Below are 26,705 nucleotides of genomic sequence, written 5' to 3' on the forward strand. Positions count from 1 at the left end.
TGAGAAGGAGGGCATGTGTGTGCTGTGTCTGCAGCCAACTTACAGCTGAGTGCAGGACATCAGCGGCCGCTTCGGCGTTAGCAGAGGGGGGGGACTTACGCCGCGATCACAACCACATGTGAAAATTCCCTCGGGAGATAGTTCAGCCTCGTACTATCGGCTTCCAGCTTGATGTCCTTACAACAATGTTCTTTCTTGATAGTGATGTGCCAGGGGTTGCACCATCTATCATTCACAAACATTGCCAGCCTGCCTCCTTTCCACTTACCGCTCTCCATTGTCCTGTCCGCCTGCAGCAGATCTAGTTCCGCTATCTAGAGATCCTAGTTCCTCTATCTAGAGATCCTAGTTCATCTTTCTAGAGGTTCTAGTTCCTCCTTCTTGAGTTTCTAGTTCCTCCTCATCGAGGTCCTAGTTCCTCCTTCTAGAGGTCCTAGTTCCTCCTTCTAGAGGTCCTAGTTCCTCTTTTTGCAGGTTCTAGTTCCTCCACCACTTCCGGTTCCGGTAACGTCTTTTGTGTTTGTGCTACTTCTTTGAATCACTTCCCAAACTACCTGATTTTTGACACGGATCTCGGATTATTATTATTATTAATTTTTTTTTTTACACTGTGATAGCACTACTCTTTCCTGGCTTTGACCCTCGGTTGAACTGTCTTTTCGGATTTTGGAAGGTGGACTCTGGCTTGGCTAGCGCTTGGCTAGCGCTCGGCTAATGCTAGGTAGCCTGTTAGCCTAGCATATTGCTAACTATGCCGGCATCGATGCCTACCTCCACGGATTGTGGGAACTGTTTGCGCCTGGTCGACATACTCAGCACTCTAGAGAATTCGGTCTTCAAAGACATCCACAGCCGGCGTGAGGACGTGAAGAAGAAGGATCAAGTGTTTGTGCATCTGACCTCCATCGCTAGCGCTTAGGCTAAGCGCATCTCCTGCTCCATGTCCTCCGCTGTGATCGGACTTAGACTCCACTCTCCCATGGCCCGGATCCATTCTCACTGCGGGTGAGTTGGATCCATCTGACGCCCCGCCGGCTATTATAGAGGAGCCATGGCCCAAGTCCCGGACCTGTTCCACCCCAGAGCCTTGGACCCTGGCGGCGAGCCATTGCCGGCGTTGCGTGCGCTCCTTGCGCCGCTCTTTACCGGAGACTCTCCGGCTGAGGAACAGATTCCAAGCCCTGGAGCCTGCAGTCGATGCCAGAGATATGCGGGAATTCCCTCCTTTGGGGGGCGGCTCACAGTCTACCGTGGTATCGAGGGCACCAAGACGGTCTCTACCACCAACGGCCTCGTTCCCACTGCCGCCAGACTATCCATCGCCTGCCCGGGCCTCCGCTACCGAGCCAGTTGGTGACTCCTCCGCGGTCGTGGGCCCCGCTGTTTTCAACACCGCAGAGCGCCGCCTCGGCTCCTGCAGCGCCAACTCCGCCCGTTGGGGCCCCCCTGCTGCCACTGACTTGGACCGCCTGCCTGCGCCGCCTCAAGGAAGATGGTGCTCTCCTGGCTCAGCTGCTGCTGTCCCTCGGAACTCCTCTGCTACCGGACCTCCATCCATGCTCATTGTCGGCTCCTCCATGGTTCGCCACATCACCCTGCCTGCGGCTATAACCATCTGCTACCCGGGTGCTCTCGTCCGGGATATAGACTCCAGAATCCCACAGCTGCTGGATCAAAACCCTTTTGCCTCCACTGTTCTTATCCACGTCAGAACCAACAATTTCAGGAACAAACAATTGGAGATACTTAAAGAAGACTTTACGAAGCTTATTGACAGTCTTCTACAGTCGGACTGCCAGTTCATCGTCTCCGGCCCGCTGCCGTGTCCCAGCTTTGGAGACGTAAAATTCATGCATGTCCTTCAGCCACACACATGGCTCAAGGGATACAGCTGCTCCCTTATCGTACCGTTTGTGGACAACTTCGGCACCTTCTTGAACCGTCTAAACATCTTCAGACATGATGGAGTTCATCCAAACTTTGACGGATCACGCCTTCTGGCCTTAAACATGGAACTTACGCTGAAATCTTCTGTTCGCTGCTGATGTTTGGTGAGTCCGATCCACTCTGACAATAATGACTGTCACTCTGCTCTACAAAATCCTGTACTTATAAACTATAGACCGAAACTACGTAACTTCCCTGTAACATACAGGAATCTAAACAATTTACTACCAGTTCGAACTCAAACTCTCAGTACCCCGCAAAGCCATGCACCCAGAACAATAAAAATGTCTCTATTAGACATTAGGTCACTAACTAAGAAGTCATTTTTAGTTAATGAGCGTATAAGTACTCATAACCTGGATTTCGCACTATTAACTGAGACCTGGCTGGATAGAAATGGCTCAGTCTCACTCATTGAGACAGCACCTCCTAATTTCAAGTTCATCCAAACCACTAGAGCTGACCAGAAGGGCGGTGAAATAGTTGCTGTCTTCTCTGATATCTATACCTGCAAGGAAATCCTCCTTGGAGAATTCACGTCTTTTGAACACCTTGCTATATCTATAAACTCCAGTGACCCCATTTTAATCATCGCTGTCTATCAGCCACCAAAATCTAAATCTGGCTTTCTTGATTAATTCTCTGAGCTACTGTCCAAGGTCTCCACTGATTATGATTGGGTAATTATCTCAGGTAATTTTAACATTCACGTTGACAATCAAACAGACCCAGATGCTCAACACTTCATGAGCCTATTGGAGGCGTTTGACCTCACTCAGCACGTTTCTGGACCCACCCACAATAAGGGGCATACTCTGGACTTAGTCATATCAAAAGGACTAAATATCACTGTACCCTATGTCATGGATGTTGCTATTTCAGATCACTGTTGAATTTTCTTTGACATGTCTGCTAGTCCTGTACAACAGAGGGGTATCCGAACAATTAAAAAATGTATCATTAACAATAATACCATTGAAACCTTTAAGAGAATTGTAAATGAGTTGCCGCTGTTCAAGGCATCATCAACTAAGGATCCTGTGAACAACTTCAACTCCAAAATACCAAATATCATTGATAAGAATGCACCTGTTAAAACTAAAACCATAGAAAAACAAAAAGGAGCAGTTATTGGAGCAGTTATTAGGCAGCTTAAGAGAGAGTGTCGCCAGGCAGAACGAAAATGGAGGAAGACAAATTTTCAGGTTCATCATGAATTTACAAGGATAGACTCAATTGATACAATATAGAAATGAAACAGGCCAGACAGTCTTTCTTCTCTTAAATCATTAATGAAAACCTCAACAATAGTAAAGTGCTCTTCTTCACTGTTGATCGACTTAATAATCTACCATCTACAACCCGTCAGAGATGCTCTCCACTGAAAAATGTGAGGAGTTCGCTACATTGTTCAGTACCAAAATTATAGCTATCAGATAGAATATTAGTGCCTCAACATCCAGAAATGAACCTAGCCTTCAGTTCCCCAGTAATATGACTGCTGCCATGTCTAATTTCGTCCCCTTAAGACATTAAAGGACTGGACAATATTGTTGGTCAGCTCAGGTCCTCCACCTTCTGCCTGGACCCCCTCCCTACCAGATTTTTTAAAACTGTTTTTAACTGCCTAGCACATGAGGTATTATAAATTTTAAAAGGCTCTCTTCAATCAGGTATATGCCCTGCAGTACTTAAAACAGCTGTCCTTAAACCACTCCTGAAGAAGAGCAATCTCGATGCAACAGTTATTGCCAACTACAGGCCCATTTCCAACCTGCCGTTCCTCAGCAAACTACTTGAACAACGACCTAACCTCAAACAGCCTTTGAGACCCCTATCAATCTGGCTTTTCACCTCACCATAGCACAGAAACAGCACTTATTAAAGTTCTGAACGATCTACACATAAACACTGATGCCAAAAAAACTATCTGTTCTTCTGCTCCTGGATCTCAGTGCTGCCTTCGACACTGTTGACCATCACATTTTATTAGCGAGATTACAAAAATGGGTCGGCCTATCTGGCCCGGTTCTAAATTGGTTCAAAACCTACTTCCAGGACAGGCAGTTCTTTGTGTCCATTGGAGATTTTGTGTCAAACAAAGTGGATATTGTATGTGGAGTGCCCCAAGGTTCGATTCTGGGACCATTTTTGTTTACACTCTATATGCTTCCACTGGCACATATAGTAAAGAAACAAAATAAATCACCATAACTATGCAGATGATTCACAACTGTACATACCCTATCTCCTGATGACCTACTCCCCATACATTCCCTCACTCAGTGTATTAATGATATTAATGCATGGATGTCAAAGAACTTTTTACAACTGAACAAAGACAAAACAGAAATACTCATCTTTGGTGCAAAGGCTAAAGAAAATTTGCTGCTCATCTTAGTTCTCTGTCCCTGGAGAGCAAGAATGAAGCCAAAAATCTGGGTGAAATCATAGACGGCAATCTAAATTTTAAGAGACATATAAATCAAATCATAAAATCAGCCTTCTACCATCTAAAAAACCTTTCAAAATTAAGAGGCTTCCTGTCAAAAGCAGACTCCGAAAAATGAATCCATGCATTCATAACGAGTAGCTTGGACTATTGTAATGGCCTATTCACCGGCCTCCCGAAATCAACTGTGCAGCGGCTACAGTTAATCCAAAATGCGGCTACACGCGTTCTCACTGGGACAAAAAAGTTTGAACACATCACACCTGTTCTTAGATCTCTACATTGGCTCCCCGTCAAAACTAGAATTGATTTTAAGATTCTGCTACTTGTATATAAAGCTATAAATGGCCTCGCACCTCAGTATATAAAATAAATGCTAATTATACACGAACCCGCAAGAACTCTCAGGTCCACAGGCAGTGGTCTTTTAAAGATCCCCCGTACCAACTCTAAAGCAGGAGAAGCTGCTTTCTGTATCTATGCCCCAAGTAAATGGAACACCCCACCGAGGGACCTGAGAGAGGCCCCCCACACTGACTACTTTTAAAAGCAGGTTAAAAGCCTTGCTGTTCGCAACAGTCTATGACTGACTGACTGACGTCTGTCTGTCTGTCTGTGTTACTGGTGCTGGTGCTGTGGCTGCTGCTAACCTTATACCTAAACTTAACCCTCACTTACCTTATAGCTAAAATTATGCATCTCTAACGCTATACCCTAACTTAAACACCTCTAACCTTATACCTCAACATAACCGGAGTGACTTCTCCATTTCCGGTGAAAGCTACCACTTCCAGTTCCGGTGACTTTTTTGCGTGTGCGTTGCTGTTGTCTTTTTTGCTATTGTTTTTTGTTGCTGCTGCTGGAGTTGTTTTGTGGCTGCTGTTGCTATTTCTGTTGCTGTTGTTGTAGTTTCTGTTGTGATATCACAGTGAGAGGATTATAAGAAGGGTGTGTTTTCGGTTAACAATACACCCACTGATGCACAAAACTTGGACACATCCTCAGTGTTGTTTCCTGGATTCACTGGGTGTTTCGGGTCTTACAACAGACACCCTCCTCCAGGCGACCCGACCGGGGTGATCAAATCCCGGCCAGTGTACAAGTGGCATGCTACACCCACTGCACCCACTGCTCTCCCCTTTTCAACCAGAGCCATCTGGAGGCTTTTTCTGCTGCCTCCACGTTGTTGCCTATGGCCTCCGGTTGGCACCGGTTGGCACCGGTTATGCCTAGTGTGCCGTAGGCTTTGCTCAGGGAGTGGCTCGCGAATCCCCGACTGCCCACCTTCACTGGCATGCACCTGGTCTTCCAGCCGTTCCTCCGACAGTCCTCCACCAGCTCCTGGTACTTCTCCCTCTTTCTTTCTTGAGCCTCTTCCATCCTCTCCTCCCAGGGAACCGTCAGCTCCAGCAAGAAAAGTTGTTTTGTGGCCTCTAAGACCAAGATGATGTCAGGCCAGTTGTTATAGCTTGCTGGCTTTGGAGGCTCTGTGGGTTGTTGGGAGATGATGCTGTTTCTTGGGGGCTTAGGGTGGCATGTGAGCTGTTGGCAGCGGGTGCAGGCGACACTAGGAGGCTCTGGGCACTGTGGGTTGCCTCCAGGCCTGGCTCCTCCTGCGTCTGACCAGAAGTGACTTCTGTGCGTTGTGCCGTCGTTGCCGCTGCCAAACACTTCATTCTGCCTTGATGTATCTTTAAACCCTTCTGATTCTTGCAGGTTTTACCGCAGATGCACTGTACTGTCGTCGTCGTTGTTCCATTGCCCTGAGTCGTCGTTCTTAGATCCGTCCTGTTGGGGTGCTCATCCTCCCCCCCTCTCGGGCACCTTTGGGGTTGTTTTTCCTTTGTCGTGTCTGTAGCTTGCTTTGGGTTCTCCCTCACGGAAGAAGTGGCTTGGGCTGCCAACCCTCCCCACCCCGGTTTGCCGTCTCTCCGGCCGTCCTCTGTCTCTCCAGATGTCGCCACCCTTTACGTGGCCGTCACCCAGTCTATTCCTGGGTGTCACTGGTACCCCAGAGGTTTCAGTTAACAATACACCCACTGATGCACAAAACTTGGACACATCCTCAGTGTTGTTTCCTGGATTCACTGGGTGTTTCGGGTCTTACAACAGACACCCTCCTCCAGGCGACCCGACCGGGGTGATCAAATCCCAGCCTGTGTACAAGTGGTACTGTGTTGTTTTTTGTTGCTGCTGCTGGAGTTGATGTTGCTGCTGCTGTTGTTTTTTTGTGGCTGCTTCTGCTATTTCTGTTTCTGTTGTGATATTACAGTGAGAGGATTATAAGAAGGGTTTGTTTTCGGAGAGATAGTCAAAAGCATCTCCCGCCCGAGGTCAGAATGAAAAACTTGAACCGTAATTTAGGGAGGCTAATTAAACTTGACCGTGACTGGATTAAGATGAGACGGTGCACACAGTTGAAATTTCCGTTTCTGGTGAGGGCTACCAATTCCGGTTTTGGTGACGTCTTTGCTCTGGGTTACTTCGTTGAGATGAGATGGTACACACTGTTGACACAATACAGACGAGGAGATTTCTGGTTCCGGTGAGAGCTACCACTTCCAGACCCAGTGACGTCGTTGCTTGTGTGCTGTTGCTGTTTTTGTTGCTGCTGTTGTCTGCTGCTGGTATTGTCACTGCTGGTCGTTGCTGCTGCTGCTGGTGCTGTTGTTGGTACCGCTAACCTTATACCTTAACTGGTGTTGTCGTTGCTGCTGCTAACCTTATACCTAAACTTAACTCTCGCTTACCTTATACCTCAACTTAACGTTACCTTGTACGTCAACTTAACCATCTCTAACCTGAGTGACCTTTCCAGTTCAGGTGAGAGCTACCACTTCCGGTTCCGGTAAAGTCTTTGCGTGTACGTTGCTGCTGTTGTTGTTGCTGCTGGTGGTGTCGATGTTGCTACTGCCGTTGTTGTTGTTTCTGTGGCTGTTGTTGCTGCTGCTGTTGTTTTCTGTTGCTGCCACTGTGGTTGGAGTCGCTTCAATTGTTGTTTTTGTTGTCTTTGTTGTTGCCTTTGTTGTTGCAGTTGTTTGTTGTTGCATTATTTTGTAATGACCGGCTGACAACTACTTTCTATCTTTCTTTTTTGTATTTCTTAATAAAGCGCATTGTGTTGCCCATGTATGAAATGGGCTCTAAAAATAAAGTGTGACTTGACTTGACTTCTTCTAGAGGTCCTAGTTCCTCTTTCCGGAGGTTCTAGTTCCTCCTTCTAGAGCAGGGCTGCCCAATATATAGTGTGGGTAGATTGCCTGCCAATCAAATATTTTTTTTTAGACATTAGCCTTTCATCTATCCTCCGATTGGCATTTGCCACTTGATTGACGAACAGGGTGGCCAGTCTAATGTTGCTTAAAACGTTGTTCGTTGGGTTACAATCACAACGACTTAGATCTCCTCTCTTCTAACACACGGGTCACCACGTAGAAAACATGTGAGCTACTGCAAAACTTAAGCGAGCTGAGTGACCTAGTTAGCCTTCTGATTTATATCTACTAAAGAAGGGATATAAAAAATGAGTGGGGGAGCCAGACCAAGTAAGAAACCAAAAGCTTACCACTTCCATGCGGAATGGCATTTTTTTTTCAAAATGTCATACTCAAAGTGCATTTGTCTGATCTGTCAATCTACCGTTGCGAAAAAGGAAAATGTGGAAAGGCACTTTTGAACTGTTCATAAAAAATACAACATTGATTTCCCTCCGAAGAGCGAGCTGAAAAAGAGAAAGGTGACTGAACTAAAATCGCAGTTAATGGACAGCAGTAATTCTTTACACAGCTGAATCCAAAAGCAAAGGCAGCCACCGTTCCAGGTGAGTCACGCCATCATTAAGCGTAAGAAGTCCTTCCAAGATGAAGAGATGGTAAAAGAGACCTTCGTTGAGCAGCTAACTCGTTGTTTGGGGACTTTAAAAATAAACCGGAAATATGATCTTCAATCAAAGCTCTTCAGCTATCAAGAAGTACAGTTACATGGCGCTGTGAAGTAATGGGCGATGATTTGACACAGCAGCTTTGGAAGGACAATGTGAAGCGTGAGTGTTTCTCATTGCAAGTAGACGAGTCTACGGACATAAGTGACACAGCACAATTATGCATTTTTATTCGAATGGTGTTAACAGATATAACTGCAAAAGAGGAGCTGTTAACAATACTGCCCATGAAAGAACACACGCAGGAGGGGACTTTTTACAGTCTTTCAAAAACGTTATCGACAAAACCCAGCTGCCAGTGTGTCAATTGATGTCAGTCACCACGGACGGCGCACCCGCAATAGTGGGCCACTTGAATGGATTTATTACCGAGTGCAGGGAGGCGATGCTTTCCCCGACTTCCTTAACTACCACCGCATATTACACCAACAAGCATTATGTGCAAAAATGCAAAACATGAAAGAGATAATGGATGTGGCAACAAAAATCGCCTGTTTTATTCGAGCGAGATCTCTTCAAAGACGGCTGTTCAGTGTACATCTGGAGGAGGCTGACTGCAACAACTCTGACCTCTTGCTACACACTAACATGAGATGGCTTAGTCGGGGGAAATTCCTGCAGAGATTTCGAGAGCTCTCAACGGAGATAAAGGAGTTTCTCCTTGTCAGTAAAAATGCAGAATACAAGCAACTTAATGACGATCAGCGGCTGCTAGACTTGGCATTTTTAACAGATCTGACCAACATGTTGAATGAGCTTCATTTAGAGCTGCAAGGGAAAGACAAAACCGTGGTCAGCATGATCAGGTCAGTTAATGCCTTCAAACGAAAAATGCAACTTCTGTCCTCAAAGCTGCAGCGCCATGATTTGGGAAACTTTCAAAACCTGGCATCAGAGCTAGAGACTCAAGGGAAGGCGTGTGCACAACTTGAAAGTGCTACACAGAGCAGATGGAAAACTGTCTGTCAGACTTTGACAAACGGTTTCAAGACTTTGCTCTACTCGAGCCCATCGCTACATTTATGTGCTGCCCATTTAGGGAAGATGTTGAGGTTGATTTACTCGCATCAAAAATTGTAACACTGTTTCACCTGAACTCATCCTCCACTGCAGTGGAGGATGAGATGTTGACACTATAGGCTGACATTGAGCTGAAGTCTGGGGCTCATGGACAGCTTTGGAACTTACTCGCGGAGGAAAAGTACACAAACATGAAGAAATGTGCTACCTCCTTGACTGCATTATTCGGCTGTACTTATTTATGCGAGTTAGCCTTTTCCCACATGAAGATTATAAAGGCCAAATATCGTTCCACCATGACTGATCATCCTCTGGAAGCTGCTGGAGGCTGGCAACCAGCAGCTACTGTCCGGACTATGCAACCCTGGCCAACTCCATTCAGTGCAAGTCATCAGAATAAGGTATTTACCATAAATGTATTTTATTGTATTGTGCTGTAAACGTTCATGCAGTGATGCAAGGTCACCAACATATATTGTATATATAAAGTATATTCAGTACCTTCTTCTTCATTCAGCTGCTCCCGGTATACTCAGTATATATATTAATAAATATATTTAGCATTCTTTAATGCAGGTAGATCATTTTGACCTGGTCATTTAAAAAGTAGCACGCAAGTTGAAAAAGTGTTGGCAGCCCTGTTCTAGAGGTCCTGGTTCCTCCTTCTAGAGGTCCTAGTTCCTCCTTCTAAAGGATCTAGCTCCTCCTTCTAGAGGTTCTAGTTCCTCTATCTAGAGGTCCTAGTTCATCTTTCTAGAGGTTCTAGGTCCTCCTTCTAGAGGCCCTAGTTCCTCTTTCTGGAGGTTCTAGTTCCACCTTCTAGAGGTCCTTGTTCCTCTTTCTGGAGGTTCTAGTTCCTCCTTCTAGAGGTTCTAGTACCTCCTTCTGGAGGTCATAGTTCCTCCTTCTGGAGTTTCTAGTACCTCCTTCTAGAGCAGAGGTCTCAAACTCAACTTACCTGGGGGCCGCTGGAGGTAGAGTCTGGGTGAGGCTGGGCCGCATCAAGTATTCCACAAAGAAAGTACAACTTCTTTTCCCTTTCCTATTGCAACACTCTGCTGTCTTTATTAGGTCACTAATTACTGTGTTGAGTCCGCCCACTTCCTGAGTCCTCTGTACCTTGCACTGGGTGACAGGATATATTTTCCTTCCACTTAGTGTCACTCCGGAATCACGTTTCAACCAAGTGACTAACGCGTTGGCTAACTTGTCAACAAACACCACCGGAGCCTGAGCTCCGGTCACGAGCCTGAGCTATGGTAGCCCATAAGTGATAAAAAATATATAAAACGGCCAGGGCAACTACTCGCACAACGACTCGGCAAAAAGGTGCGTGTGAGAAAAACATGCGGGCCACACTAACACTAAACTTTGATGTCAAGTAGGGGGCCACAAAATATTGTCCCTTCTTCTAGAGGTTTTAGTTCCTAATTCTAGAGGTCCTGCTCTTTCTGGAGGTTCTAGTTCGTCCTTCTAGAGGTTCAAGTTCCTCCTTCTCGAGGTCCTAGTTCCTCCTTCTAGAGGTCCTTGTTCCTCTTTCTAGAGGTTCTAGTTCCATTTTCTAGAGGTCCTAGTTCCTGCTTCTAGGGGTACTAGTACCTCCGTCTAGAGGTCCTAGTTCCTCTTTCTATAGGTTATAGTTCCTCCTTCAAGAGGTTTTAGTTCCTCATTCTAGAGGTCCTAGTGCCTCTTTCTGGAGGTTCTAGTTCCTCCGTCTGGAACTTACCCACGGTCACCTGCGTCCCCTCGTCCCGGGTCAGGTACTCGATGACGGGACCAGACACATATCCAGAACCCAGCAGCAGAACGCGCTTCATTCCCTCCTTCCTCAGGATCTGAGCCCGTTCCCTAAGGAGGAACCAGTGCTTTAGAACCAAGACCAGCAGAACAACAACCAGAAGAACCCGCACCACCAGAAGAACCTGGACGAGCAACACCAGAACTATCAGAATTAGGAACAGCAGAACCTGTTCTGGAGGATTCTGGTTCTGAAGGAACATTGTGCACGTGTGGACCACCACAGGAACAAAACTTCTGATTGATTGGTTTTAAAGCGATAACATGAAATAAATCGGGCAATACATTTAAATAAATAATGTCAGAACCACACCCACACTGAACACAAAGGGGGAACATAGAAGGAGGAGAGAATACTCGGAGCTGCCATGTTGACCCGGTAGCAGGCTAGCATGCTAGACATGCATGGCTTATGGGAAGGCAGTTTGGCTCCGTGCAGGGACAACCAGAGTCAGGGTTAGTACTGCAGCTCAGCGCTCCCTGCTGTAGGTCGCTGCAATGACACATCTAGAACAGTGTTTGTAAATCCGGCACCCCCTGTCCTCCTGGTTTTAGCTAGATTTCTACTCGCACCTGATTCAAATCAGGGTCATGAGAATGTGTGGTCCTTCATGGAATCAGGTGCTAGAGTAGCGTAGGGCAGGGAGAAGTGGAGGCCCGGGTTGGGAAACACTGGACTAGAGTACACTAAGGTTAGCGCCACAAAAGCTAGAACCCAAACAATGCTTTGGCAAACATTGGGTGCTAAGCAACAAGCAAACACACAGTAACCGGTCTCGCACTCTTTACAGATTGATCCTTAGTCGTAAGCTTGAGAGGAGGCAGCGCTGGGCCAAGTGGTTTATACTGTTTAATCAGCTTAAACAGTCAAACTCCACAGACACAAGACAACAGAGATTTAAAGACACCGACCTTCTCTCTCTGAGTTTCTGGATGTACTCGAACTTGGGGGTCAGCTTCCCATTCGAAGTGATGACAGCCTGGATGACACGAAACCAACCAATCAACCCATCAATCAACCAACTAAACAACCAAGCAGTTTTAGTAGTTACTCCAGTCAAGTTTGGTAGTTATTCTCCAAGTATTTTGCTAGTTATTGTAGTAGTAGTATTCGGTGGGCCTTACATCTCTGACTTGGGGACCAAAGTCCTCGTCCTCAAGGGGGCGCAAGGCATCAGACAGAAGCTGAAGAAGAAACAGAATTTAAAGAAAACCAAGATGTCTGCCATCAGGAGTCGAAACAAGATGTCTGCCACCCTGTAGACATCAGGAGGTCTAAAAAGCCTCCTTCCGGGGCAGGTAACTCCAGAGCAGTGTTTCTTAAATGGGGGTACTCATACCCCTTGGGATACTTTCTTACTTACCCTGTAGTACCCAGGGTACTGCAGGGTAAGTAAGAAAGTATCTGCAGGGTAAGTAAGAAAGTATCCTCTGGATCCCCTGCAGGGGGTACTCCAAAAATCAAAGAAAAGGTGTTCAAACATATTGGTTATATATAATGTTTTTAAAAAACACATACAATGCACATACAGTAGATAGTTTATGTTAACGTATTATTTTTTCTCCCAATGCCAGTGAAGGAGGTAGTGAGCTGAAAAAAGATCTTAGAATTACACAATTAACAAAAGTTTGAGAACAACTGCTCCAGAGGTTCCTGAATAGGTTCCTCCAGAGGTTCCTGAATAGGTTCCTCCAGAGGTTCCTGGGCAGGGTCCTCCAGAGATTCCTGGGCAGGTTCCTCTTACCATCTCCCAGATGTAGGGGAACAGACGGTCTCCGAAGTACTCTGTGGCCTCGATGGGGAGCTGCGCCGGCAGGTTGTCGATAGAGCACATGAGGATCCCATTTCCCTCCACGCTGACCAATCACAGAGCAGCATTAGAGAGTGGGGGTTCAGGAGAAACATGCAAACCTTAAAAGCCTCAGATTATCACTGATGTAGCTTTGTTAAGATGAAGACATGGAGGCATGGAAGGCAGAACGACAAATCAATTCACTCCATCCATCCCAACTGCATTGAAACGGTGTACGATGTTCTGTAATGGAGTTCTGCATAGGAGCAGATTATATATAATGAGGGAAAGAGAGAGGAAGCAACAGAACAGGTGCCCTGCCCCCCCCCACCCCCCACCCCCCACCAGACCACTGACGCTGGCTCCCAGACTGAGACCAGCAACCACACAGAGACCCAGGTTTGCGGCGTGGACCCCGGCCCCCCCACCCCTCCCCCCACACACACAGCCCATCTCCCGCCCTCACAGCTTGCAGAAGAACAGAGCTCCACACCACGCCCAGAGCCCCCCAAAACTGCCATCCTCATGAACTCCAATGGCAAATTCCTCCTTCACAGGAAATTGTTCCCCAGACACAGTGTTGGTATGTTCTGGTGGCATCACACTGACAGCGCACTAAAGCTGCTCTGCCACGCCCACCGAAGTCAGCCTGACAACATCATTATACACACAGGCACCAATGACCTGCGCTACAAGGGAGAGGGCGTGGCTCTGACGGAGGTGGCTAGGAAAGCCCACAGAGAGTTTCCGAGAGCCAACATCACCGTCTCCACCCTAAAGCCAAGGACAGATTGCCGGTGACGCCATCAATAAGATCAACAACAAGATCACCACAGACTGTGGCAGCCTGACCCACATTACCATCGTCCATCACCCCACTCTAACGGCCGAGCAGCTACACCACAAGCTACACCTACACATACAATTGTTCAAACACTGACGGACGCAGCCATCAGGAGCAATTAGGGGTTAAGTGTCTTGCTCAAGGACACTACAGCATGCTAGCAGGAGGAGCCTGGGATCCAACCAGCAACCTTTGGATCACTAGACCACCAGCTCTACCGCCTGAGCTACCATCCCCACAAAGCTACACCCTACAGAGGAAATACTCCAGCTCTACTACAACATCACACGACTCCCACTAAGCAAGACAGAGGAAAGCTCAACCCAACAGACCCCAACCTACCAGATCCCAGCCTACTAGACCTCCACCCAAAGGACCTCAGCCCTCTAGACCCCCACCCGGAGGATGCTAGCCTCCTAGACTCCCACCTAACCAAACCCAGAGTAGGAGTCCTCCAGCCAATGGAGAGCAGTCCGGCTCTGGTTCCACGGCCTGAGACAACACACCTGGCACAGGACCCCACACAGGATCACAGCACAGCACCACCCAAGCCCTGCTGCCCCCTGAAAGGAAGCACACCTACGCACAGGTAGTTTCAGGACACCTGAACATTGGAGAGGTGAGACAGTTACTACACCTCATCTGCAAGATGATTGTTTAATAACAATAATAAAATAAATAAATAACTTACACACACACACACCCTGACACACACACACACACACACACACACACACACACACACACACACACACACACACACACACACACACACACACACACACACACACACACACACACACACACACACACACACACACTAACTTACTGCCCGATTCTTATTGCAACTCAATTGTTTATTTGTCATTGTACATAGATCTATGTAAAAAAAAATATATGAAGGAAATTAAATCTTTCTTGATTAGCTCATGGAACATTCAAGAGTTACACTCTTCAGTTTTTGGAGCAAAGAGTTTATGGGATGTATGGAAGGACATGACATTGTCATTCTACTAGAAAATGGTGTCAGCAGGACACAGACACTGAGTGTCCCCCAGGATATGCAGAAATCTTACTAATATCCCTCAAGCAGACAAACACCAAACACGGGAGAGATTCAGGTGGGGTTATGGTACGGTACAAAGAGGATCTGTCAAGCCAATTCAAACACATCAAAGAAGCAGCAACACATATCTGCCTTCAGTTCAATGAAATCACCATCAAATGTGATAACGATTTATACATATGTCCAGGGAGCTCCTACTGCAATGAAAACTTTTTTGACAATCTCCAAGTAGAGATCAACCACTACCAGGCCCAGGGTGGTGTTCAACTGATGGAGACCTGAATGCCAGAACAGGATGTGAGCCTGATATGGTGGATGCTACTGACAACAGTCACATCTTCAGATACCTCCACTCTACCTCAACCCCACCCCTTCACTGTACCTCAACCCCACCCCTCCACTGTACCTCAACCCCACCCCTCCACTGTACCTCAACCCCACCTCAACCCCACCCCTCCACTGTACCTCAACCCCACCCCTCCACTGTACCTCAACCCCACCTCAACCCCACCCCTCCACTGTACCTCAACCCCACCTCAACCCCACCCCTCCACTGTACCTCAACCCCACCCCTCCCCAGAGAAACAACCCTGACCGTGTGGTCAACTAAACAGACAAAGAGTCGGTGCATCTCTGTGGCTCCTTAGGTCTGTACATGTTAATGGTAGGATCAGAGGGGACTCTCTAGGGAGGTTCACGTACTGTTCAGCTGAACTAGTGTAGTTGACTATGCGATCGCTGACATGGACCCTGCTCTCCTCCATCAGCACGTTCACTGTCAGACCACAGACACCACTAACAGACCACTGTCAGATAAATGTCTATCTAAAAACCATTGGACACAATGGAACACACAAAAAAAAGAACCTGAGACCTGCAAAATGTTGAAACTACACCATCATTCAGATGGGCTCCTGACGGTGACACCACCTTTAAAAGTATCATCACTTCTCCTCAACTGACCAACATGATGAATAACTTTCTCTCAGCCAAATTTCAACAAATCAATCTGGAATAAATAAGACCATAACACAAATCAATACTATTTTTCACAAATCAGCCAATAGAGCAGGTCTTACTAAAAATAGTTCCACCATAAAAGTGAAGCCCAAAAAGGAAGAGTGGTTTGATGAAGAGTGTAAACATGTCAGGAAAAAAATTAAGAAAACTGTCCAACCAGAAACACCATCAACCACAAAACACAGACCTACGTCAGAATTCTGCTAGAACCCTGAGAGAATACAAACAAAATAAAAGAAGAAAAAATTACAATCAAAAAATAAAATAAATTGAAGAGCCCATCGACCAAAACCAATTCTGGGAAAGATGGAACAACAACAAAGAAAATAAACATTTTACTACAAAATGGTTATATTTGGAAAAAAAACTTTTGAAAATCTGTATGAAGAAATATCACTGAACAGTCTGACCTCCAATCAGAAACAAATACAAGAGAAATGAAGAAATCTTTAAACAACATCAAGAACAACAAGAAGCCACTTGATTACCAAATGACAATAAAATAATTAGAAGACAACGTTAAAAAGGTAAAATCAGGAAAACCCAGCGGTCCCGACAGTATCAGGACGGAGATGCTGAAGGTCAGCACTGAGCTGCAGCAGGTCCTGCTTCAACTGTTCAACCTGCTCCTTCAAGCTGCTTCCCTGAGATCTGGAGTCGGGGGCTTATTTCCCCAATAGAGAGATAAACTGGACCCTAGCAACTGCCGAGGCATCTGTGTGAGCAGTGACGTGGGGAAGGTTTTCTGCAGCATTATCAATGTCCGAATGCTGGGCTTCCTTATGCAACACAATGTCTTGAGTAAACAAACTGTCTTACTACCAAATCACCGCACGACTGATAATGTTGACACCCTACACACCCTCATTGATCAACACATGCACCAAAAATGATTTTTGCATGCTTTATTGATTTTAGGAAAGCATTTGATTCAATCTGGTAAAAGGGATTATACTATAAAATTCTCCAAAGTGGTATAGGGGGTAAAGTTTATGACATCATCAAATTAATCTATATAAAAAATAAGTGCGGAATAAAAGTTGGCAAAAAAAGAACAGAGTTCATTACTCGAGGGCAAGGGGTTTGCCAGGGATGCAGCTTATCTCCACCCTCTTTAATGTCTACATGGAGGAGCCAGGGATGCAGCTTATCTCCACCCTCTTTAATGTCTAATGGAGGAGCCAGGGATGCAGCTTAACTCCACCCTCTTTAATGTCTACATGGATGAGCCAGGGATGCAGCTTATCTCCACCCTCTTTATTGTCTACATGGAGGAGCCAGGGATGCAGCTCATCTCCACCCTCTTTAATGTCTACATGGAAGAGCCAGGGATGCAGCTTATCTCCACCCTCTTTAATGTCTAATGGAGGAGCCAGTGATGCAGCTTATCTCCACCCTCTTTAATGTCTACATGGAGGAGCCAGGGATGCAGCTCATCTCCACCCTCTTTAATGTCTACATGGAAGAGCCAGGGATGCAGCTTATCTCCACCCTCTTTATTGTCTACATGGAGGAGCCAGGGATGCAGCTTATCTCCACCCTCTTTATTGTCTACATGGAGGAGCCAGGGATGCAGCTTATCTCCACCCTCTTCAATGTCTACATGGAGGAGCCAGGGATGCAGCTTATCTCCAACCTCTTTAATGTCTACATGGAGGAGCCAGGGATGCAGCTTAACTCCACCCTCTTTAATGTCTACATGGATGAGCCAGGGATGCAGCTTATCTCCAACCTCTTTAATGTCTACATGGAGGAGCCAGGGATGCAGCTTATCTCCAACCTCTTTAATGTCTACATGGAGGAGCCAGGGATGCAGCTTATCTCCACCCTTTTTATTGTCTACATGGAGGAGCCAGGGATGCAGCTCATCTCCACCCTCTTTAATGTCTACATGGAAGAGCCAGGGATGCAGCTTATCTCCACCCTCTTTATTGTCTACATGGAGGAGCCAGGGATGCAGCTTATCTCCACCCTCTTTAATGTCTACATGGAGGAGCCAGGGATGCAGCTTATCTCCACCCTCTTCAATGTCTACATGGAGGAGCCAGGGATGCAGCTTATCTCCAACCTCTTCAATGTCTACATGGAGGAGCCAGGGATGCAGCTTATCTCCAACCTCTTTAATGTCTACATGGAGGAGCCAGGGATGCAGCTTATCTCCAACCTCTTTAATGTCTACATGGAGGAGCCAGGGATGCAGCTTATCTCCAACCTCTTTAATGTCTACATGGAGGAGCTAGCCACATTGTTGGAACCATCTGCAGCCCCTGGCCACGCCCTAAACAACAAGGAAGTGAAATTGTTGCTCTATGCAGACGACCTGGTGCTGCTGTCACCCACAGAGCAGCATCTGGACTGGCAGTGAATACACTAAAAGTGTATTCACTGCCAGTAAGTAAAGTAAACTAAATCAATTTACACAATTAGAAGAACATTTCACCAAATAGACAAACCCTTCAGAATCCGGACCAAAATATTTGATAGTATAATCGTACCAGTATCCCTGTATGGAAGTGAAGTGTGGGGTCCATTCAGTCAGCACGACGACACTAGATGGACAAGCATCCTATAGAGACCCTGCATGACACATTCTGAACAAGTACTGTATATGGAACATACAAAGAAAAACAGCCACCAATGCATGCAGGCAGAATGAGCTCCATATCCTTCCTAACAAACATTCAGAAAAAAACAACCACAATTTGGATGCATCTTAAATCAAGTCCCTAACGTACACTGCAGTTTGAAGCACTGCAAAGCCAATAAGTGAAGCCCAAAAAGAATCCCCTCAGTCACTTGCTCATGAGACTGACCATCACAACCAACACCAACATGGTTCCATGTAAGAGCAGCACTGTTTACCATCACACATCACAGTCAAGCAAAGAGTTGAAGACAACAAAAAATAACCATCAAACCAAAACACTAAACAAACTTCATTAATATCTGACATAAAAAGCGAAAATCCATTGTCAGAATATCTCTTTAGTGTCAGAGATATGAAGCAGAGACAGATCCTGAGCAAGTACAGGCTCAGTGAGCACAGTCCACAAACAAGACATCACAAGACAAAAGACATAGAAGGTGTGGTCAGTGTCTGACAGGTGTGGTCAGTGTCGGACAGGTGTGGTCAGTGTAAGACAGGTGTGGTCAGTATAAGACAGGTGTGGTCAGTATAAGACAGGTGTGGTCAGTATAAGACAGGTGTGGTCAGTATAAGACAGGTGTGGTCAGTATAAGACAGGTGTGTTCAGTGTAAGACAAGTGAGGTAGACAGATGCACATTTTACTACACTGTTAACAATACAAACACATCAGACAACATTTTTTTTATGAATTCAACTCAATATTAGTATCATTCACCGCACTGTCTGATGAATAAAGATGGCCGTGCTCCCCAGCTGGACTCTGCATCTTAGAACGTCATAAAATGAGCTACCCTGCTCTCTACATACTGGTACTTTTTAATGACTTACTTTTTACTTTTATTGTAATTATTGATATTATTACTGTTTTGTTGTTGTTAAATGATACTGGTTGTCAATGTACTTACTATTATTCTTATGGGGTTAATCTGTTGTTATTGTCTGTAATGTTGTTGTTGTTGTTGTTGTTGTTGTTGTTGAGTGCTACCTGCCTTCTAGCTTTGGAAATACTGTTGTTATAACTGTCATCAAGAGAGCCGCCCTCTCCCTCTCTACTCAGAGGTATTTTGAGCCCCTTTCACACATAGTTCCTGGTAAATGACAGCGATAACCTTTCTGGCACCGCTAGTGAGTTTCACTATTCACACACGCAGCTACATGACGGAACATTTCCGTTGTGCACCTTTTCACACATGCCATAATAACACCGGAATAGATGGGACAGGGGACAGTCCAGCAGAAGTCACCTGGTGCGGTCATGATCGCCCCCCCAGCACCAGAGAGCGACAGAGCAGCACACGCAGCTCATTTACTTGCACGCACAAGGAGGATCTATGTGGATGTAGCACGCAAATAAGAAAAATATGCCTATGAAATAAATCCTGAAATATATCATATCTTTCGTTCCGATACAAGTGAGACCCCCCTGTCTATTTACGTGCCAACGTCCAGACTGGAAAGGAGGAATCAGAGAACTGGAGTTTATTTTTCCTCTAGACAGCGCTGCACGCCACAGTACGCCACTCCACTGCCAGTTGTCCTGTGTTTTAATTTAACATCTATTTATAATCGTTTGTATGAAACTTCATTTTAAAACAAAAATGAGTTAAGGGACAGCACGTCCAGTCCCCTTCCAAAAAACGTGTGTCTCCACTGTCCCGTGCCGGGTAACGCACGTTGCTTTCCGTTGCTATGGGACTCCATTTAGTAAAAACTGGATATTTTTGCTTTGTTTGTTTTGTGATGTTTTTGTTTTTTTTGTTTTAATAAATCCTGCACTTCTGGTGAGACTCTATTTGCCGCATTACGTTCTATGACTCCCAATTTCAGGGACCCACCTGTCGCGGTCGATGTGCTGGTGGGCGTCGTACATGCAGAACGGTTTATCGATTGTCGTGCACTCATTCATGAACTCGATGGATCCACCGGCGTCAGCAGAGATGTCACAGATGGCAATGAGTCTGGGGGAGAGAGAGAGAGAGCAGTTAACATGATGTGATGGCCACATGGTCAGGATCTGTGCTGTTTTCTTGACTCTAGACAGGAACACGGTAGGCAGGGCCAACATAGCGGGCGGGGCCAACACACAGCAGGAGGCGACACACCTGAGCCTCCTGCTGGTGTGTAAAGATCCAAGCTGTTACTTCTCTGTGCACTAGGCTACTGGTGATGTTGACCTTGGTTTGTGGAGTCACTGTCACTCTGTCACTGAGCCACTGACACGTCCCACTGCGTTGGTGCTAAACGACAGCTAGCTCATTCCTAACAGTGGCTAGCAGCTGCTAACTCTGCGGTGCAGCAGCTAGACGTACTTGTGCGGCAGCTCGGGCCAGCCCTCGGTGGCGCTGGAGGACGGCTTCAGGGGTCTGATGAGCTTCTGGGCGTCCAGGCGGCGCAGCAGACGGGGGGTCTGAGGGTCCCAGTAGATCCCGTTGACCAGGCAGGTTGTGTAGGGCGCCACCTGTTGGTCAGGCAAATAATCAGTCCTTCCACACTTTGCTTTGAGGGCAGCTCACCAGACACCAAGAGGCTTCTCCACGCAGGACAAGGTCGACAGTTCAGACCCAGACCCTGTGACACCCCAGGACCTGGAGGAACAAGCCCCAGAGCAGGAGGCTGCTTGACCACATGCTGCCCCTGGTTCCTACTACTGTACCACATTCTGCCCCTGGTACACAGTACTCAGTACACAGTACTCACACTGGTCCTGAAGTGGGACGTGTACAGCTCAGGGTGGTTCTCGTACTCCATGGGGTCGTAGATGCCGTCGCTCTTCCTCACAAGGTGGTGGTGTCTGCTCAGCACCGTAGCATACACCTTGGTCATGTCTGCGACAGGAAATGGGCGCAGGAAACAGGAAGTGGATAGAGGGAACAGGAAGTGGGTGAAAACACGTCTTCTGCCACTGGGAGGCCACAACCTCTACACCGTACTTAAGGTCCTTCAAATACTGGAAGAATGCAAGACGTGGAATGTTATTCACTGTCACTTTGTGCATTGTTTACTGCATTTGTGCCGAAACGCAGTGAAGACGCTGTGTCATACAGACGGGTGTTCGCCCAAATGATTTCAAACAAACACTAATCTTCCACTGCTGCTATTTCAGTTTGTTTACCAAGAAACAGTCCCTTCTTCAGTTATGTCATTTGTTGAGGAGTATTTTTATTCAGCACCTCTATGGGAAACACAGGAATTGCACCACACGTATGTAGCGCCACGTACATAAAACGGGGGATGGTAGCTCAGGAGGTAGAGCTGGTTGTCTAGTAATCTAAAGGTTGCTGGTTCGATCCCAGGCTCCTCCTGCTAGCATGCTGTAGTGTCCTTGAGCAAGACACTTAACCCCTAATTGCTCCTGATGGCTGTCGGTGTTTGAATAATTGTAAGTCGCTTTGGATAAAAGCATCTGCTCAATGTAATGTAATGTAATAAAACGTGACACTGTAGCCATATTTAGCCTCATATCACCATATGAATTATCTCCCAGTGCCATATCAGAATCCTGCCGTTTCCTACCTCCTGTTTCAGAGACGTCCTTCAGCTCATGAGGTTCCACGTACTCCACAGGAAGCTCGTTGATGATATCCTGTGCACCCTGCATGCACAGGATATCAAAAATATTGCTTAATCCTCTTAGTTGTCGTATAACGCACATGTAGTATAATGTGCAGTACAATGTGCAGTGTAGTGAACAGTATCATGTTCAGTATCATGCGCATTACAATGCACAGTATCATGTGCAGTACACTGTGCAGTACACTGTGCAGGATAATGTGTAGTATAATGTGCAGTTTAATAAGAAGTACAATGTGCAGTTTAATAAGAAGTACAATGTGCAGTACAATGTGCAGTACAATTTGCAGTGCAATGTGCAGTTTAATGTGCAGTATCATGTGCATTATCATGTGCAGTACACAGTGCAGTACACAGTGCAGTACACAGTGCAGTACACTGTGCAGGATAATGTGTAGTATAATGTGCAGTTTAATAAGAAGTACAATGTGCAGTTTAATAAGAAGTACAATGTGCAGCATAATGTGCAGTACAATGTCCAGTACAATGTGCAGTACAATGTGCAGTACAATTTGCAGTACAATGTGCAGTACAATGTGCAGTACAATGCGCAGTACAATGTGCTATATAATGTGCAGTGCAATGTGCAGTATCATACAGTATAATGTGCAGTATAGTGAACAGTATAATGTGCAGTATAATGTGCAGTACAATGTGCTATATAATGTGCAGTGCAATGTGCAGTATCATACAGTATAATGTGAAGTATCATGTTCAGTATAATGTGCAGTGCAATGTGCAGTATCATACAGTATAATGTGCAGTATAGTGAACAGTATAATGTGCAGTACAATGTGCAGTACAATGTGCTATATAATGTGCAGTGCAATGTGCAGTATCATACAGTATAATGTGAAGTATCATATGACGTATCATGTTCAGTATCATGTGCAGTATCACGTGCAGTATCACGTGCAGTATAATGTGCAGTATAATGTGCAGTACAGTGTGCAGTACAGTGTGCAGTATAATGTGCAGCTCCATCACCTTGGAGACGTTTCCCGTCCCGGTGAAGCAGAAGGTGACGGGGCCAATAGACTTGGGCATCAGCCCCATGGAGACCTCGTACCCACAATCCCTCACGGCCTGGACCGCCTGGCTAACGTTGCGGTAGTTGTGCGCCATGCCAATGTGCTGCAGAGAAACAGTAAGTGACATCATTCCATTGAGGAAGAGGGAGCAGGAAGTTCAGGTCCTGGGTTCCAAGAGGAGGTGCTCACCATGAAGGGCGTGTGGTGTCCCAGCGCCAGGAAGCGCAGCCCCAGACCGTGCAGGATGTTGATCATCCCTTGAGACAAAAGCACGTTGGACAGTCAGCCGCCATGTTGGAACCAAACTACAGACCTGTGTCAGCATCAGTCTGACCAGCTGCTACCTGCCACGCCCGCCCACTGGCCGAACGCCACGATGCGGAAGCCGTTGGCGTCCACCATCTTCTCATAGTCGATGAGACGAACTTCCTGCAGAGACAAGGAACGCAACACTGAAACCCCTTTCCCACTTGACTAAAAGACTTCAATCTATTGTTGTAATGTTCTGTGTTGGCGTCATGTGGGAACAGGCTCCATGTTCTATAAAAGTCCTTCTGTAATTATCCCCACTCTCCAAGTCGTATCATTTCTGCAAAATTGCCGGAACGACTGGGAATGGAAGTGTGTGGAAATGGAAGCAGTTCCATAAAGGGGTGGAGCCGAATCCAAATAAAGCACAAATAGTGGGTCTTTACGAATATTCATTTTGAATAAATATTTTTTTTATAAATTTGTTTTCGAGAAGAAAAAAAAAACATTTTGAAAAAAAGCGAGTTTGACCTGAACCGTGGCACTCGGCTACAGAGACGAGAAACTGAAAGACGTCCAGGTGTTTATATTGTAAAAAGACGTCCAGGTGTTTATATTGTAAAAAGACGTCCAGGTGTTTATATTGTTAAAAAGACGTCCAGGTGTTTATATTGTTAAAAAGACGTCCAGGTTGTAATATTGTTAAAAAGCACTCACACCCTCCAGTGGGTTTTACAGTTCAGGTGCGGTGCTGGGACATTGGACACAAGCGCTTAGATTCCCCACTGCTGCAGGGAAAGGTAGAACGGGTGGAGGCAGAGGGTGTAGGACAGGTTGAAAATGATCACACTGATTTTATAACATGGGGTTGGGGTTGTCGTGTCTGGGGACGGGGGCTCTGTCCCCACTCCGTCAGCAGAGGGAACCCAGACCGTCCAGGAGGGAGACAGGAAGCGAAGCGCTGGTCTAAAAAACAATGCTGTGGCCTCGTCTGGCGTGATGTCAAACACCTGGTGCAACATGACATCCTGTTCCAAGGGTCCTACCTTCTTCAGCAGGTCGTCCAGCAGCCCCATGTTGGCCTCCTGAGCCTTGATGGTGTGGGAGAAGAAGGCGTAGGTCTTCCTGGGGAAGACTTTGTCCTCAGGCGGTCTCTTCACCCCGATGATGAGTGACGCCTGGGAGACATCCTCCTGGATGATGGCTCCAGCCTTCTCGTAGTACTACAGCACCAGACAACTTCAGTAATACTGCAGTAATATGCTACATGTTTACAATACAACACACATGATGCTGTACTACTGTAGTTATGTAGTATAACAATATTACTGTATTACTACTACTACTACTACTACTACTACTATACCGCAGGGCGCAACAATAACTTCTAGAAGTGGTTGTCAACCATGCATCAGCAACTACAAAAGATGGCTGACAAAGGCCCAAATCTGGTTTCCTAGGGGTAACAAGGCAACTGTTAATGTCGGGCCCTGATTACAGTATTATTATACAGTACTACAATGTAATGTGTACAATGTACCGTAATAGGTGTTTCAAAGCAATTATCGTGCATAAATTAAACATTGATACTGTTATTGCAATTAGTGTGGAATCAATACAATACTCAGGTGTACTAATACTGTAAGTTTAGTTCAATGTACTTCTGCGGACACTAGGCACAAGTGCTAATTACTAGATTTACAACAAATATCCAAGAGGTATTCCACATGTGTCGCCAGGTGATAAAAACTTTGTAACTATGGTTACCACTCTAATTGAAGAGGAATATTATTAGTAGTATTATTATGGCACCATGGAACCTTCACATTACATTGATCAGACGCTTTTATCCAAAGCGACTTACAATTATTCAAACACCGACGGACGCAGCCATCAGGAGCAATTAGGGGTTAAGTGTCTTGCTCAAGGACACTACAGCATGCTAGCAGGAGGAGCCTGGGATCGAACCAGCAACCTTTAGATTACTAGACGACCAGCTCTACCTCCTGAGCTAGCAATAATTGTGGAAACTATTAACTGTAACATTTCAATGTTTTACTGTTGGAGCCGAAGCTAAGTGGCTCGAGATAAAACGAGCCTCAGATTATATTCAATAACTAATAACTTCATACAGTTGTTTATGTTCAGTTGCTTCTGTTTTCCGTGTTGAAAGGTTTTATTGTTGGTTTGGAAAAATACAATTTATAATGAATTGTTAATGAGCATTTATAATGCTGCTTTCGGGTACTCTTATGTTGATCCTCTTGGAACTTTGAAACTCACTCACCCTTTGAGCCCCCTGCAGGGTCCCTGCCACCCTTTGAGTCCCTTGCAGGGTCCATGGTCACCCTTTGAACCCCATGCAGGCCCCCTCACCTTCTCCTGGATGGCCCTGCGGTTGGACGGCTGGACCAGGACCGTGTGTCCGGCGGCCGTCAGCTCCTTGACATGGCGGGGGGCCAGCGGGGCCCTCCTCTCCCAGGGGTTGATGTCCTCCCTGCGGATGGCCACCACGCTGCGGTGGGATCTGCGACGCTGGGCGCCCAGACCCGCCCCGGGTCCCTGGACCCCCAGACCCGCTCTGGTCCTCGGACCCTGCTGGCTCAGGAGCCGGAACATGACTTTGCTTTGCCTGGATAAGAGAAGTCTGACTGAGAACCAGAGCCTGGACCAGAACCGGGTTCAGAGAACCAAGACAGCTCCAGTTTGAGATCTGACACACTTTTACCTAATACAAGATAATACAGATAACAACAACAACAACAACAACAACAACAACAACAACGTATGAATACAGATCATAAACCATCAGAACCAGGTCAGGACGGTCTGACTGGAAGCTCCTCCACTTTCGAAATAAGCACCAGTTCACGAGGAGACGGTTGCAAACAAGTTAAGCCAAATTAGAACCCCCCAGCACCCCCAGCACCCCCAGCACCCCCAGCACCCCAGCACCCCCAGCACCCCCAGGACTTTCCAGTACCACACACACACACCTTCCGAATCCGAACTCCTGAAACTTGATTCGAGCGGCGCGTGCAGAAGCGCCCCGCTGAACTTCTGACCAATCAGCTTCCAGATACTGGGAGCCGCCTCCTCGGTGACCGGCGCACGAATATTACGTCATGGACCGCAGGGTCACCCCGCCCGGGACTCGGGCTCCTGCTGCGTTCTCGTTAGGTCGGAAAATTCACACACTGTTCAGGTGACATGTTTGAAGTTGTGAAGCTGCAGCATTTGGAGCTGAGACTGGTTTGATTTAGATCCAACTCACAGTTTTATATGTGATGTTAAAACCCTGCAAAGGGAACTTTATGACATGTGAGCC

General features: G+C 46.4%; 1 protein-coding gene across 2 annotated transcripts in view; it reads right to left on the reverse strand.

The window, feature by feature from the left end:
* Nucleotides 1-26,423, reverse strand: part of aass (aminoadipate-semialdehyde synthase) — a 44,668-nt gene extending 18,245 nt beyond the window's left edge. The window contains exons 1-14 of one of the 2 annotated variants that reach the window (XM_080002192.1): nt 26,374-26,423; nt 25,754-26,009; nt 24,424-24,600; nt 23,473-23,557; nt 23,318-23,385; nt 23,085-23,231; nt 22,041-22,119; nt 21,225-21,352; nt 20,837-20,985; nt 20,363-20,485; nt 12,902-13,013; nt 12,282-12,341; nt 12,069-12,136; nt 11,086-11,207 (exon numbers count right to left, since the gene is read on the reverse strand). In XM_080002192.1, the coding sequence (XP_079858318.1) occupies nt 11,086-11,207; nt 12,069-12,136; nt 12,282-12,341; nt 12,902-13,013; nt 20,363-20,485; nt 20,837-20,985; nt 21,225-21,352; nt 22,041-22,119; nt 23,085-23,231; nt 23,318-23,385; nt 23,473-23,557; nt 24,424-24,600; nt 25,754-25,996 (1,561 nt within the window). In that variant the 5' untranslated portion in view covers nt 25,997-26,009; nt 26,374-26,423. Of the gene's footprint in view, nt 1-11,085; nt 11,208-12,068; nt 12,137-12,281; nt 12,342-12,901; nt 13,014-20,362; nt 20,486-20,836; nt 20,986-21,224; nt 21,353-22,040; nt 22,120-23,084; nt 23,232-23,317; nt 23,386-23,472; nt 23,558-24,423; nt 24,601-25,753; nt 26,010-26,192; nt 26,306-26,373 lie in introns of those variants that run through there. The other variant, XM_080002193.1, reaches the window with a different exon arrangement.
* Nucleotides 26,424-26,705: the final 282 nt, after the last annotated feature.

Source organism: Zeus faber, assembly GCF_960531495.2.
Source record: "Zeus faber genome assembly, chromosome: 6".
In the NCBI taxonomy this organism is placed as follows: Eukaryota; Metazoa; Chordata; class Actinopteri; order Zeiformes; family Zeidae; genus Zeus; species Zeus faber.